The 13,456-nt window shown below is 37.7% G+C and overlaps 1 protein-coding gene across 1 annotated transcript in view; it reads left to right on the forward strand.

Moving 5' to 3' along the window:
• CACNA1D (calcium voltage-gated channel subunit alpha1 D) overlaps positions 1-13,200 on the forward strand; it is a gene marked incomplete at both ends in the record, with an annotated part of 164,529 nt that extends 151,329 nt beyond the window's left edge. The window contains 8 exons of the mRNA XM_079540594.1: positions 4,843-4,959; positions 6,392-6,759; positions 7,052-7,078; positions 7,856-8,005; positions 9,674-9,837; positions 10,771-10,892; positions 11,597-11,917; positions 12,907-13,200. Of these exons, the coding sequence (XP_079396720.1) occupies positions 4,843-4,959; positions 6,392-6,759; positions 7,052-7,078; positions 7,856-8,005; positions 9,674-9,837; positions 10,771-10,892; positions 11,597-11,917; positions 12,907-13,200 (1,563 nt within the window). The remainder of the gene's footprint in view (positions 1-4,842; positions 4,960-6,391; positions 6,760-7,051; positions 7,079-7,855; positions 8,006-9,673; positions 9,838-10,770; positions 10,893-11,596; positions 11,918-12,906) is intronic.
• Between the last annotated feature and the right edge of the window lie 256 nt (positions 13,201-13,456).

A 13,456-nucleotide genomic window follows, 5' to 3' on the forward strand; every position in this document is an offset into this window, starting at 1 on the left:
ATTCCTGTTAGTTATCTACTAACATTTTTGTTGCATTAAGTACACTCCAAGGGCATGAGTCACAAAATTCCTTAGGGTTGGATTGCTCACAGTGCGTTTCTTTTCCTGTTGACTGATATTTATGCATTAAGAAGGAATATAACTTTGCTCTGGTCTTACTTCTGTGGCAGTAGTTAAAGAGATGGCTTTCCGTGGTGATGGAAATGTGTATCGAGCCAAACAAGTCACGTTGCCAGTATAGATAAATGTTCAGAGAAGCATGAACAAGTTTAATTACTCTCATCTACTGTGCAGAGCAAATGATGAATTAATTTTAGCCTAACCTATGTAATGTTTTCATCTAGATGTTACATTTATTTACACATAACTCTCTTTGTTAGGAGGTACAAATAAAAATTTCTCTTCGTATCACAAATAAACAAAACACTGATCTATTGAGCAGAACTTGGTTTGGGGAACATACTTCAGGTTATCTAACTACACTTTTTCTCATGATTTCTTTTTAAACTAATATCAACAATTAGCTTGGGAGAAAAAAGCCCTCTAGTAAGCATCAGCTGAGGGGTTAACGAGTTTTGCTCAAGTTCAATTTAATTGTCTGCTGCGTTGGTGTTGCATTCACAGCAGGCTTAGCTGGAAGGGAGTCTGGGTTCGAGCAAAAGCCCAGAGCCTTTGTGTGGTTGTAGAGCAGAGCTCAGCCTCAGCACTGGAGGATGGACTCGATGGAGATGAGTAACACTGGGAAATCAAGACTGGGCTACTATGTTTCTTATGTTCACTGCTATAGTGTAGGTTTATTCAGCTGTTCTGCATGCTTGCTTTCTTACTTCAGGAGTTGGGGATTTTTATTCTGTTCCTATTAATTTAACCTTATTTTTATGTTGTATCAGTGCAGCTGTGGTGTTGGGGTTTTTTGTTTGTTGTTTTCTTCTCTGTAAAAGAAGCAGGTAGTAAAAACATGTTCATTTTCTGAAAGTAAAATGGTTTTCTGAAGAGTTTCATAGTCACATGCTTTCAGCACTATGAAATTCTTAAGACATAGGAGTTAAGAATTCATGTTTGTGCTTTATTTCAGATCCAGTGAGTTTATATAGCAATATATGTAACTATCCATCATTTCTCCATAATCTATGAAGCAGAGCTTATAAGCATCACTTCTATTTCCTGATATCACTGCAAAATGCCTCAACTATGGAGCACTGTTTATTATATAAGAAATACTGTGGTGATAGTGATTCTTATTCAAACTGTTACATTTCCTCATCTTAATGTAAGCTTAAACATCTTTATGCGGAGGCTGCTTCATACTTCAAGACAGATTTGCACTTGGTTCACTTTATAGGGAAAATCCTTTTTTGGTTGTTCCAATGTTTATGAACATTGACATGCTTTTCTAAAAGTTCTGGCTTTGGGCTCTTTCATCATACAAAATCTTCTTAGTGTAAAAGGAAGATCTAAAATGTAGAAAATTGATCTTAAAACTATTTGCTAGTAGTTAAAGATAATCTTTTTGAAATATTTAACTTTTTTATGTTTCCATGTTTAACTTGTCTTTTGAACACTTTTGTGTTTTGTTGCATGGTGCTTTTCAGGTATTTTTAAAGTCCACTCCCTCTGACTGACTAATTCATAGGTACAGTTATCAGTCATAGGACATTTTTTCCCACTGAGAGACTCCTACAGTTCTGTTACTTCAGCATTTAAAAGCACACATGTCATCTCAGCGCTGTGCCACAGACAGAGGCATCATTAATGGTCTCTTGAGACGTGGTCTAGCACACAGTGTATTAGTGCTGAGTGCTTTGTGCTTCGTAGCATCTTGAAAGAATTGCAGGTGTTATTGTCTCATAAAGCACAGCTGCACAGAATTGTTGTGTTCATTTCAAGGCATCTGGTATATTTAGAAGAAAGTCTATTTAAAGCCATGCTTGGCTTTATTATGTAATTATGTTGCTCAGAGCATTGTGTGTCACCAGTTTGCTTTCCCACACAAATTAGGCAACAAAGGCATCAGAAATTAAATTTTGCAGAGAAAATGTCTGAATAAGAAAAGCACTTTTGCAAATGTCTTGTGAAGTCTTTAGAATAGAACTAGATGCAGTCAAACACAGTAGCGTGCATCTCTTTTCTTCCTCCACTTCAAAGAAAAATCAACAAACCTGAGTAGAAACAACAGCTGCTTTCTTACAGAGCAGCATGAATAATTTAGTGTGCAGTTTTGATTGTTATCCCTTTACAACTAGAGGCTCAACATCACTTGCATGTGTTTTATCTGCTCTGTTATAGATCTTTCAATCTTCTAATGTCTTTGAAGACAAAGTTTGCTGAAAGCTGCGGGGTAAATGTACATAAATATTGACTTCCATATGCAAAAAAAAAAAAAAAAAAAAAAAGTATCCACTAAAAACATACTTGTAGGTAAAAACAAAATGTTTTATCAGTACATACTTCCCTTGTGGTCTCTGCAGAAGACTTTTGAAGTTGTTTAGAGGAGCAATATTCCTACTGCCAGATAAGTATTTTTGCATCAGTCCAACTTCAGCAGTAGTTGGTTGGCTCATGTCTCAAACTATGGTCTTCTTATCAGCAAGAGTGCAGCATGGGAATTTGTCTCACGATGCAGAACTCTCCTGGCACAAAAATTGTTCTTAGATTGCTTGGAATACTTTGTTGTACCCTGCTTAAAATAGGGCAATACATGGGAGTGGTCGTTTTAATGACAGAGTTGGCAAAATTGTTGATGAATCTGTTAGTGGAAATAAGCTGAGGAATGTTTGAATTCTGCAAACAAGTGTTGCTTGCAGAACCTATGGCTTTGGTACTGAATGTCAGAGGAGAAAGCTGATTATTTTAGCTTAACCAGCAGATACATGTTAATGTACAGTGATCCAGGTTTTACTCTTTTACTATTGATTGTGTCACTGCAAAAGATCTGTCACAGGCAAATTAGTGATGCTGAAGAGAAATGAGATGATAAAAGCTGCCTGCTTTTATTTAGCCTTCTTTAAAAGGGAGTAATTCTACAAGAAATAAACCAGAAGGAAGTGGGACATGTAATTGAAATTACGTGACTACTGAATATGTTGCTGACAAACATATGCCTTTCCTCAGCATTCAGGCATACATTTATGGGAAGTTGTCACTGTTTGTCTGACAGGGATATAAGCTGGTAGTTTTTGCCAGAGTTAAAATTTATAATGCTGCTGTCTTAGAGTGTTGTGTTCACAGAGAGGCACGGCTAGAAGGGAGACTGGGTTTGAGTGAAAGCCTGGACTTTTTGTGCAGCTGTAGAGCAGAGCTCAGCCTCAGTGCAAGAGGATGGGCTCAGTGGAGATGTGTAATGCTGGGGAACCAAGACTGGGCTACTATGTCTCTTAGGTTCACTGCTGTAGCGTAGGTCTATTCACCTATTCTTCCGCATGCTTGTTTTCTTTAGGATTTCTGACATTGTATTCTGTTTATCCTACAGATTATTTTAAAATGGCAGTGATTTGGAAATACAAATGATGATCTTACTAATGACTGAGTAACCAAAATAGTAAAGCCTTTGGTCTGCCTTGAAATCTGTACCTGGGAATGTTAATCTTACTTCCCTTTAGCACCTTACACAATTATGACATTAGCAAACTTGCTAAGCTTGACTGTGCAGTTAGCATAAGAAGTAGGAGAATGTATTCACGAAAAGTACATTGTATATTAATTCTCCAGTAAGTGATTTTAGGTTTAGTTCAATTATATCTTATCTCTCAAAGTTCACCCTTGAGAAAGAGAATGTAATTGCCAAATTCAGGTAGGTAACGTGAGCACCTATTTCAGGAAGTGAGATACTGAAACTAGAACTGAAGAAGAATGTATGGTAATGTCAGATATGAAGCTTTTTGCTTGATCCCTTTTCAGGTTCTGATTGCCCACACTGCCCAAACACCATTTTGCTCCCCAGCCAGCAAGCTCTTTCCATTCGGAGCTGAAGCCTGGCTGCAGCGTGCTGCCGGGGTCGCGTGAGTGGGACTGAGCCACGTGTGGTGTCCTCCACGGTCCTTCAGTTCTGTCTGCAGCAATGAAGCATGCAAAACTCCCCATGCATTTTCATGCCACGTTATTCCCCTTGGGAATAATGCACATCTTCATGCCCATTCCCCATGCAAATAACATGCGTTTGATACGTATCCGTATCAAAAGTACACAGCTAAATGATGAAATAGGCTTTTAATAGTGAGCAACGATTGTGCCAAGTGTAAGTCTCTCATTGGCAGTCCCAGCAGAGACCTCCTGCTACAAGTCGCTCGTGATAGCAGACTGGAGAAAGAATTTGAATGAGTACGTGCTGAGCTCCCAGCTGCTGGAGCTAGGTGGCTTTCTGTCTTAAACTAAAGCTTTAAAACAGATTTCTGTGTATCACAGTGCAATGCAGATGGGCTGCAATTATTTCACTGCTTTCTTTACCATTTGAGCTATGCTAAAACTGCTGCTGCTATAGCAAAGATCTCCTCATGTTTCCTGTGTGAACACAGGCTGCAAACATGTTTTTGACATTAAACATACATCCCATTGAAATACGCTATTATAGTTCTTGTCGATTGCTTATTGCTTTATTATAAGATGATGTAGGGTTCCATAAACGTCAGTGGTCTTTTAGTCAGCACCTACTCTGCTAATAGGGACGTGATCACCTCAACAGGATTGGATTGTAGTTGACTACAGGCCTTTTATTTATAATAGTAAAGAGGTATATAGGAGAATGCATCTTCTACAACTACCAGGATACAAAAACTTGATGACTGTTTTTAAAAGTAACTGAAGAATTTGCATTCCTAATATATTATGATATTGTCCTTAATTTAGGCAGGACTAAGGACACTTCATGATATCGGCCCTGAAATACGCCGAGCTATATCCTGTGACTTGCAAGATGATGAACCAGAGGAAAACAATCCAGACGAGGAGGAAGAAGTGTATAAAGTAATGTCAGAACACAGCTATGTGATTTTTTTGTTATGTAATATGAGTTTTATAGAATGAGCTTATCCCTGAATGTGGAAGAATAATAAAAACCTCAAGTCAGCAAAACATAAATATTTAATGAACATCAGTATATTGCATTTATATCTGGAAAAGTGGTATTACCAGGACACCTGCATCTCATCATAATCTTAGGAAGCAGTTCCTGTTGGGTGATTCTCCCACCCCTAATTCCTTCTTGTTATTCTTACTTATTCTTAAGCAGATTCTAAGAAAGATATGAGCTTTGCACAGTGCCTGCAAAGCCAAATTGTGATAGTGTTAAGGAAACTGGACATACCTTAATTTCTGCTTTGGTGGAAGAGATGAAATTCTAGGCAGACAAGCCTCAGCAGATGCAGAGGTGCATGTATAAAAAAAAAAAACAACTAGAGTTACACTGTAGTTAACTAAAGATAAAGGCCAGTCTCAGTTTCCTGTGAGGGATATCAACAAAAATCAATCTGGGAAAAAGATTAATTTCAGGAGCTATCTGCACACCATTGTTAGCCAGCAAGAAAGCTTAATTAAGAAGTAGATGCAAAGGTGATCTTCTGCAGAAATGGTCATAAACCCCATAGTTTGCTTTTGTCCTTCACCAAAGAAGAGGATGTGGCATTGGGGACAGTGCTACAGTGACCAGCAGTGGATGTGTTTCTCTGCCAATCATCATAACGTCCTGTCTTCTCTAGATTGAGCTTCAAGACAGACTGCTGTCATCCAGGACCCACACCTGGCTAGACAGGGAGGCTACATAATCTGGGTTAGATGTAAAAGAGAGTTGCATGACATAGTCATAATTTTTCACTTCATTCTCTTTCTCACCATCCATTACACTCTCAGGGCTGATAAAGAGTTATTACTCTTTCTTGTACCTCTGCAAGAAGGAAGAACGGAACCACTGAAGCTTAATGCTGTCTACTTGAGATATGCTTGCAAGCTGTTGCATGGCACTCCATCCTGTCTGAGTGACGCCTGCTGCAAACCAGTGCTCCATGAGAATAGGAGAATTCCACCAAAACGTTCTTGAGAGTTACACAGACATGTCCTTTTCTGAGGAATTTGGTGCATGTTCTTCGTGTATGGGAATCTGGGTTTCTCCTGTATAATGAAACATGGAGAAAGCTAGAAGTCACAGGTGTATGGAAAAAGAATACCGTTCACTGCATAATGTTGATTTGACTTTGAAATCCAAATATTGTCATTGTCACAATCACATCTCTGTCACTTCAGGAGATGCCATGTGAGGCATCATGAAATTAGAAAGAAAATTCACAGTGTACTTGAATTGTTACTTTGTACGCGTGTAGGAAAAAAGTAAATAATCATCAGTCAAAAATATGTTCTACTAAGGTATCTGATTTTCTTTTTTCTTTCTCTTCCCCTAAAACAGAGGAATGGTGCCCTCTTTGGCAACCATATAAACCACATTAGCAGTGACAGACGAGATTCGTTTCAGCAGATCAACACCACGCACCGTCCCTTACATGTGCAGCGGCCTTCATTTCCATCTGCAAGCGATCCTGAGAAAAATGTATATCCTCAGACAGGAAATTCTGTGTACCACAATCATCATAACCACAACTCAGTAGGAAAACAAGTTCCAAACTCAACAAATGCCAATCTCAATAATGCCAATGTATCCAAAGTTGTTCATGGGAAACACGCTAATTTTGGAAGTCATGAGCATAGATCTGAAAATGGTTACCATTCATACTCTAAAGCTGACCATGAGAAGCGTAGAAGGCCAAGCAGTAGGAGGTAAATGTACACACGTATTTGCTTTTAAAGGAATTTTGAATGTTCAGTAAGAAAACTTGTGCCATGTGAAACTAATTTGTTATATTTAGCTTCATTTCAGTTCCTTATTGATTTATGAACTTAAAGTATGGCTGTAATATATGGGAAAAGTTTATAATTTTAATAAGGTTTGAAAATAGTCACTTTCTTAAAATAGAAGTTACTTTACAGGCATTGTAATCACACAGTTTTGAGAAATTCACTGGTGATTATAAAATATCTTTCTCCATAATTTCATGGCTTACCTGGATAGAACCCGCTACTACGAAACATATATTAGGTGAGTTCACTTTTTTATGTTTACAGAGTAGTTCCCAGTTTTAAAAATTAACCATCTAAGAATGCATATGCTGAGGAAAAAAAAAAAAAAAGGGAGTACTTCTAAGATACATTTTCTACTGCTAATTTTGAGAGAGTATTCTTCTATTCTTCTGGTTAAATATGTCCAGGCAGGTTTGTGCTGTTTTCAACAGGCAAAGATCACACTTGATGGTAATCCTCGTTTAAAATTGAATTGCATAGGCTGGAAAGATAACGATGATAGCTTCTGTGAATATTGTTGTTTGAGATTGCATCTGAAGGGGCACTACACTTCTCTTGGTTTTATGTTGGAATATTTCCGAAGGCAAGATTTAAAAATTGGATATTGTGTTACATGAAATTCATTGCTAAGTGTACACTAGTGGTAGCTTGAGGTGTCCAGATGTACACACCCAGTTTTCCTGGATGACATCAGTGGGTTCTCTAATTTTTTAGCTATTTCATAAACTTGAGACATTTGAGAGAGGTTTATCCTACCAAATATCCTGAATTTATATTTTGTAAAAATGTCTTTGTAAAAATGTCTTTGGCTTTGTGGGGCATCTGCACATTTTCATATTTGTACCCCAAATATGCATTCCCCCGATCTTTTCACATTCGTATCAGAGCAATACTTCTGGGCTGTACTTCCTCAACATACTGTGAAGTCACACTCTGCCCGCAAGAGTTGTCAGTGCTTGTCTTTTTTTCTTGAAAGCACCTTAATCAGTCCCAAGTGTTTGCTTGCTGCTTACAGGTCTGACTCTGGTGATGGCCGTCGACCAACTATTTGCCGTGAGGAACGTGACATTCGAGACTATTGCAATGATGATCATTATTTGGGAGAGCAGGATTATTATAGTGGAGAAGAATACTATGAGGAAGACAGCATGTTGTCAGGAAGCAGGTGAGTGTGTTTGTTTAACCTGAGGAAGGGACTTCAGTAATTGATGTACTAATCCATGCAGGCTTCACCGAGTGCACTTGCACTGAAAATCCTCTAATAAATGTAATTCTTCACAACCACTGATTAATGAAGTGATGGACAAGAAGAGTTGGTGTACCAAGGATCTTTGTGTTTGTTATCAAATGCTGAATCCAGCAGAAGTTTTTTACCAAATTTAAAGCAAAGCAGAAAGTTCATTTGACCTGAGTATAAACTAGTGCTGGTATTAACTCAACTAATACAGAATTGGGTATCCTTCTTTTGAAAATTCTCATTATATTACTTCATTAATCATCCTCATCTTGGCACCATTTTCTGTCAAAACACACACTTAATACTCTCACGGTTGTCCTGGCCTTTATGTGCTGGGAACAGATGGTTTTTATGGTTTTTTCATACTCCTTATGGAAACATCATAGATGGCATTTCAGTCAGCACGTTGGCATTTCTTCACGTTTGTATTACTGAACAATATGGAAAATTGTATTCATCTGAGGCTCTGTGCTGTAGCTGCAGGGTTAGCTTTATAACCCAATTCCTCTCAATTTTCTGACTCAATTATGCTTTTTCTGGCCCAAACCCAGGGAGGTAGCTTAGTTAATTGTAGCGTTTCTGTCAAGTAGAGTTTCGTTGTTCATATTTTCAACTTGGCATTCAAATCTTAATTTTAGACTTAAGCAAATAAAGCCTTGATTTTCTTTTGATAATTTTAACTTCTTTGCTGCAAATTTCTTTACCTTGACTTCTTCAGGAATGGACCACTGTAGGTTTTTCTAACCTTAGAACTGTGCTTCCCAAGTTAGTTTGGCTTGACAAACACCACTGTGACATTGCTTCAGCAATGTCAGATCCAAACTCCACATTTGGGTTTAAAAAATCTCGAGTAGTTTGTTGCCTGGTTATCTTCCTTAAAACAGCTTCTCTTCTGCTGAATTTGCTTCAACAAATTCTCAACGATATTCTCCACTTCTATTAATGTATTTTTTTAATGTTGCCCCAAAATAGAAGAATTTATTTCCATAAACCAACATGCACTAGCACCACACATGCTTTATTCTCCTCGTATGCTATCTTTATTTGCCATATGAATTTTAACAAGATTGGCACTGATCGTGTTGGATTGATTGAAAGCTAAGATTTGCATGAAAGCTGAGGTTCACACAATTCTCAGGACGCTCATTTTTTCTATGATAATTACAGCCAAATAATAACCTTGTACTATTTGATTTTTGACTTCAGAAGTTTCAGGAGTGTGAAAGGCTGAATTCTGTTTTCTGAATTTCTGTGCTCTACCGCCTGGGTTCAAAAAAAAGAATGACAGGAGAAGAACAGAATTTTGTTTTTAGAGTTGTTTTTTAAGGAACATTCAGTTTAGCCTGTATTGGTAGGAATAACTTCATTGCAGATATACTTCGATAAACATTTCATGACAACATGTTGTGTAATTATACTAGTAGAAAAATGTATGCTACCTCCATCTGTTTGTACACACACCATAGATTTTAAAACTAAGTCATGTAATTATATAATGTAGTTATACCTGGTTTTGTTTGGTATCTTCTAGAAATCTAAACAGCTCAACATACGGAAACTCTGAAATAATCTTTTCTTTACTGTACTTGAATTCAGGCATGTATATGATTACCACTGTAGACATCACTGTCATGACTCAGATTTTGAAAGACCAAAAGGTTACCATCACCCACATGGGTTTTTTGAGGAAGATGATTCACAGACCTGTTATGATACGAAAAGATCTCCTAGGAGACGGCTGCTACCTCCAACACCAGCATGTACGTACATTAAGAACAATGCGTTTGCAAACCCAGAATGATTTAAATTCATAAAAATATTTTCCAGTTTAAAAAGCTTATTTGTAACTTGGATTTCAATCTTGACATTTCATGATGAATATTGCCAGTAGATTTCTGAGAGATGCTCAATACCTACAGATCCTAACATACAAATCAGTCAAATATCCCTTGCCTCACTGAGGCAATAGTATGAAACCAATCATTGTAATTGCTGATTTAACTGAACTCGTAAATGAAGGTAGAATGCAGCTTTAGTTATCTTTGAAACAGTCATCAGATGGGTTCAGTCTGGGCCGTCCTTATTCGCACCCACAGATGTGCAGCATTGCTGTTGTCTCATCTGCTGGCACCTCCCTTCCCCTTAACAGCCACACTTCTTAATGACACTGAGATTACTTCCATGTAACTCCTGCTGTTTTAGTAAACACTAGAGACTGAAATTCAGTGATTTGCAGGGAAAACAGAGCCAAGAGCAAGCTTAATGGTGAGGGGTCGAGGGTTTTTTATTTATAAACTAGGGATTTGGTATTTCCTTTGGAAGTCTGACTCATAAGAATGAAGAATTTAGAAGTATGGAGAAGAAAGAATAAACTCTTATTTTTTTGTTATTCACAGCACTGTACAGCGAAACTCTGAAATTAAGTATAGAAACCAATCTGCAGAACTGGAAAACATTTCTTTCATAAACATGACTGCTTCGCATTCTGCTGCTCATATTTCTGCCTAGGACTGTATTTGCTCGTGTGATTAATCTATTTATTATAACTGCTTTCTTCTGTTAGCAAACTCTTTTTCTTATCAGTAGGATATTTTTTTTTGGTGTGTGATAGTTGTTGCACAGTGGAATTCTGGATACAACAGACTTCAAGGAAAACTGTTTCATTTTCCTAATCAATTATGCTTTCTCCATAGCAAATAGACGATCTTCCTTTAATTTTGAATGCCTCCGCCGACAGAGTAGTCAGGATGATATTCCACTCTCTCCAAATTTCCACCATCGCACAGCTTTACCACTTCACTTAATGCAGCAGCAGGTAAATCCAGGACTTAACTAATAATTAATTACATCTTTTTATTTTCCATATCATACCTTAGAATTTCATTTTTGCTTGAAACAGTACTATAGGATTATGCATAAAGTACTAGGTGGTCATTTCTAGTGCATGAGGATACTACTGAATAATTCAGATCTTTTAATAAGCATGGGCAGTATATGGTGAATATAAATAAATCCATATTCTGTCCTGTAGCTGAATTTAATTTTTCTGAATCAGGTTACTGTTTCCTGTTTACACGCTATATATGTCTACTTGGATGATCTAAACTAGGACTTGTGACATGTGGTCTTGTTAATTGCTTTTTAATGTTTTTAATTACTTCATATTGAGTAGAGTAGTTTAGTTTCATACGAGCAAACATATACGTGGCACAAATCTCCTATTCCCTGCTGCAGCCCCAGCCAGAGATTTTTAAACAATTCTGAATGATAAATAGGGCCCTCTTCCTCACAGGCCAAAGAAAGCAAGGTACATAACCTAGCTACAATAAAAAAATACATTTTTATGCTATTTACTAATCTCAGTTCTGTTCCTCCTTTGCTTGACTCTAAGCAGCAGAAAATATTAACTTTGCATAGCATCTGCCAAAAGATTTGTTTGGAGCTAACTGCTGAAATCGGAATTGAGGATGACTCAGAGTGTCTGAAATCACTAACTTTAAAAATTCTTCCCCATTTCAGGTCATGGCTGTTGCGGGTCTGGATTCCAGTAAAGCTCATAAACATTCACCAAGTCGTTCCACTCGTTCATGGGCTACCCCACCTGCAACCCCTCCCAACAGGGACCGTACCCCATATTACACACCTCTAATCCAAGTTGACAGGGCTGAATCTACAGAACATATGAATGGTAGCCTGCCTTCCTTGCACAGGAGCTCTTGGTACACAGACGACCCTGATATCTCCTACCGAACATTTACACCAGCCAATTTAACAGTACCTAATGACTTTAGGCATAAACACAGTGACAAACAGAGGAGTGCAGACAGTTTGGTAGAAGCGGTAAGTATTACAGAAACTTCTAAAGTCATCAAGAGTGTCTGCTTAGCATTTGTGTTAACATCAAAATGCTTATCATTCAGTCTACACAATCTCTCTGAAAATGTGGTATTTTCACTTTCAACTGAAACTGATCTCAAGTAAAGATAGGGAAACTTCTCAGTTGCTATGTTGTAAAGGGTCAGAGGAATTCAAAATCACAGTGTCAGTGTCAGAGGGCTGAGAGGCAGGCTGGAAGAGATCAGCAGAAGGAAAGTTGGGAACATCAAGAACAAGGGTTTAAAATGGACTTTAAGCTTTCTAGCTAATGAGGATCAATTGTGAAATATCCTCTCACAAGAGCTGATGATGCTTACCTGTGTTTTCTCTGCTTTGTTTCCACTTACTTATTTATATTATTTAATATGTATAAACAGCCATTTTTGCAGTAATCTGATCAAAGATGAGGAACTCTATGATAGCTGTGTACTGGCGAGAGGGTGAACAAAGACAACCGGATTGATTTGTGGGTGTACTAAAGAATGTTAGAAGTTCTTTTGTGTTAATAATATTAACATGTTGCATTTCAGACTATAGTAGTTGCTGTTCTTGCTTTCGTCTATTATTTCCTTTTACTGCTACAAGTTGAGCAATGTATTTCACTGTTTCCAAATGGGACTTCAGCATCCTTCTTCCATGTATTCTAAAATACCTAGAATGTATCTAGAACTCTGTTTCAGCAACTTATCCCAGTTTTCTCGTCTGGGATTTAGTAGCTGCTGTCCTATGTTTATCAGACTCCTCCTAAGTTTCTAACGATAACAACTGAATGTATTGCATTATCAGTTACAGTACCATATAACTGATACAGCGTAGTTTGAAGCTATTTGATTGTTGATTTGTGAGTTAGCATGGAGTTTCTAGTATTTTCCACAAATGAAAAATGTTTTTATGATATGTCTGTTCTTCCATAATTCTGCTTTATACCTCATTCTCTGCTCTCCATCTGCCAGGTACTTATATCTGAAGGCCTAGGAAGGTATGCAAAGGACCCTAAATTTGTTTCAGCTACAAAACATGAGATTGCTGATGCTTGTGACATGACTATCGATGAGATGGAAAGTGCGGCAAGTAATCTTCTCAATGGAAATATTAGCAATGGGACCAATGGGGATATGTTCCCCATTTTAAGCAGACAAGATTATGAACTTCAAGAATTTGGTCCTGGCTACAGTGACGAAGAACCAGAACCAGGACGATATGAAGAAGATTTAGCTGATGAAATGATATGCATTACAAGCTTATAGTATTTAGCAAGGGAAATGATTTTAAATAACAGAAAAAGTGCCTCATAGTTCAAAGATGCTAGGCACTAGTTGGGGTTAACCGATCAAGTTTTGTACAAGTGATGTCATGCCTCAAGGAAGCCATAACTAATAAACAGATTATCTCCGGGTTGCTGAAATGTGATCAGAGCTGCAGCACATCATCTCTTCCCACAGAATCTTCAGTTTCTCTGTAGGAATAAGGTTATTTTGGAAAGAAGCGGGTTCTGACAATCAG

The sequence above is a fragment of the Tetrao urogallus genome (genome assembly GCF_951394365.1).
Source record: "Tetrao urogallus genome assembly, chromosome: 10".
Lineage (NCBI taxonomy): Eukaryota > Metazoa > Chordata > Aves > Galliformes > Phasianidae > Tetrao > Tetrao urogallus.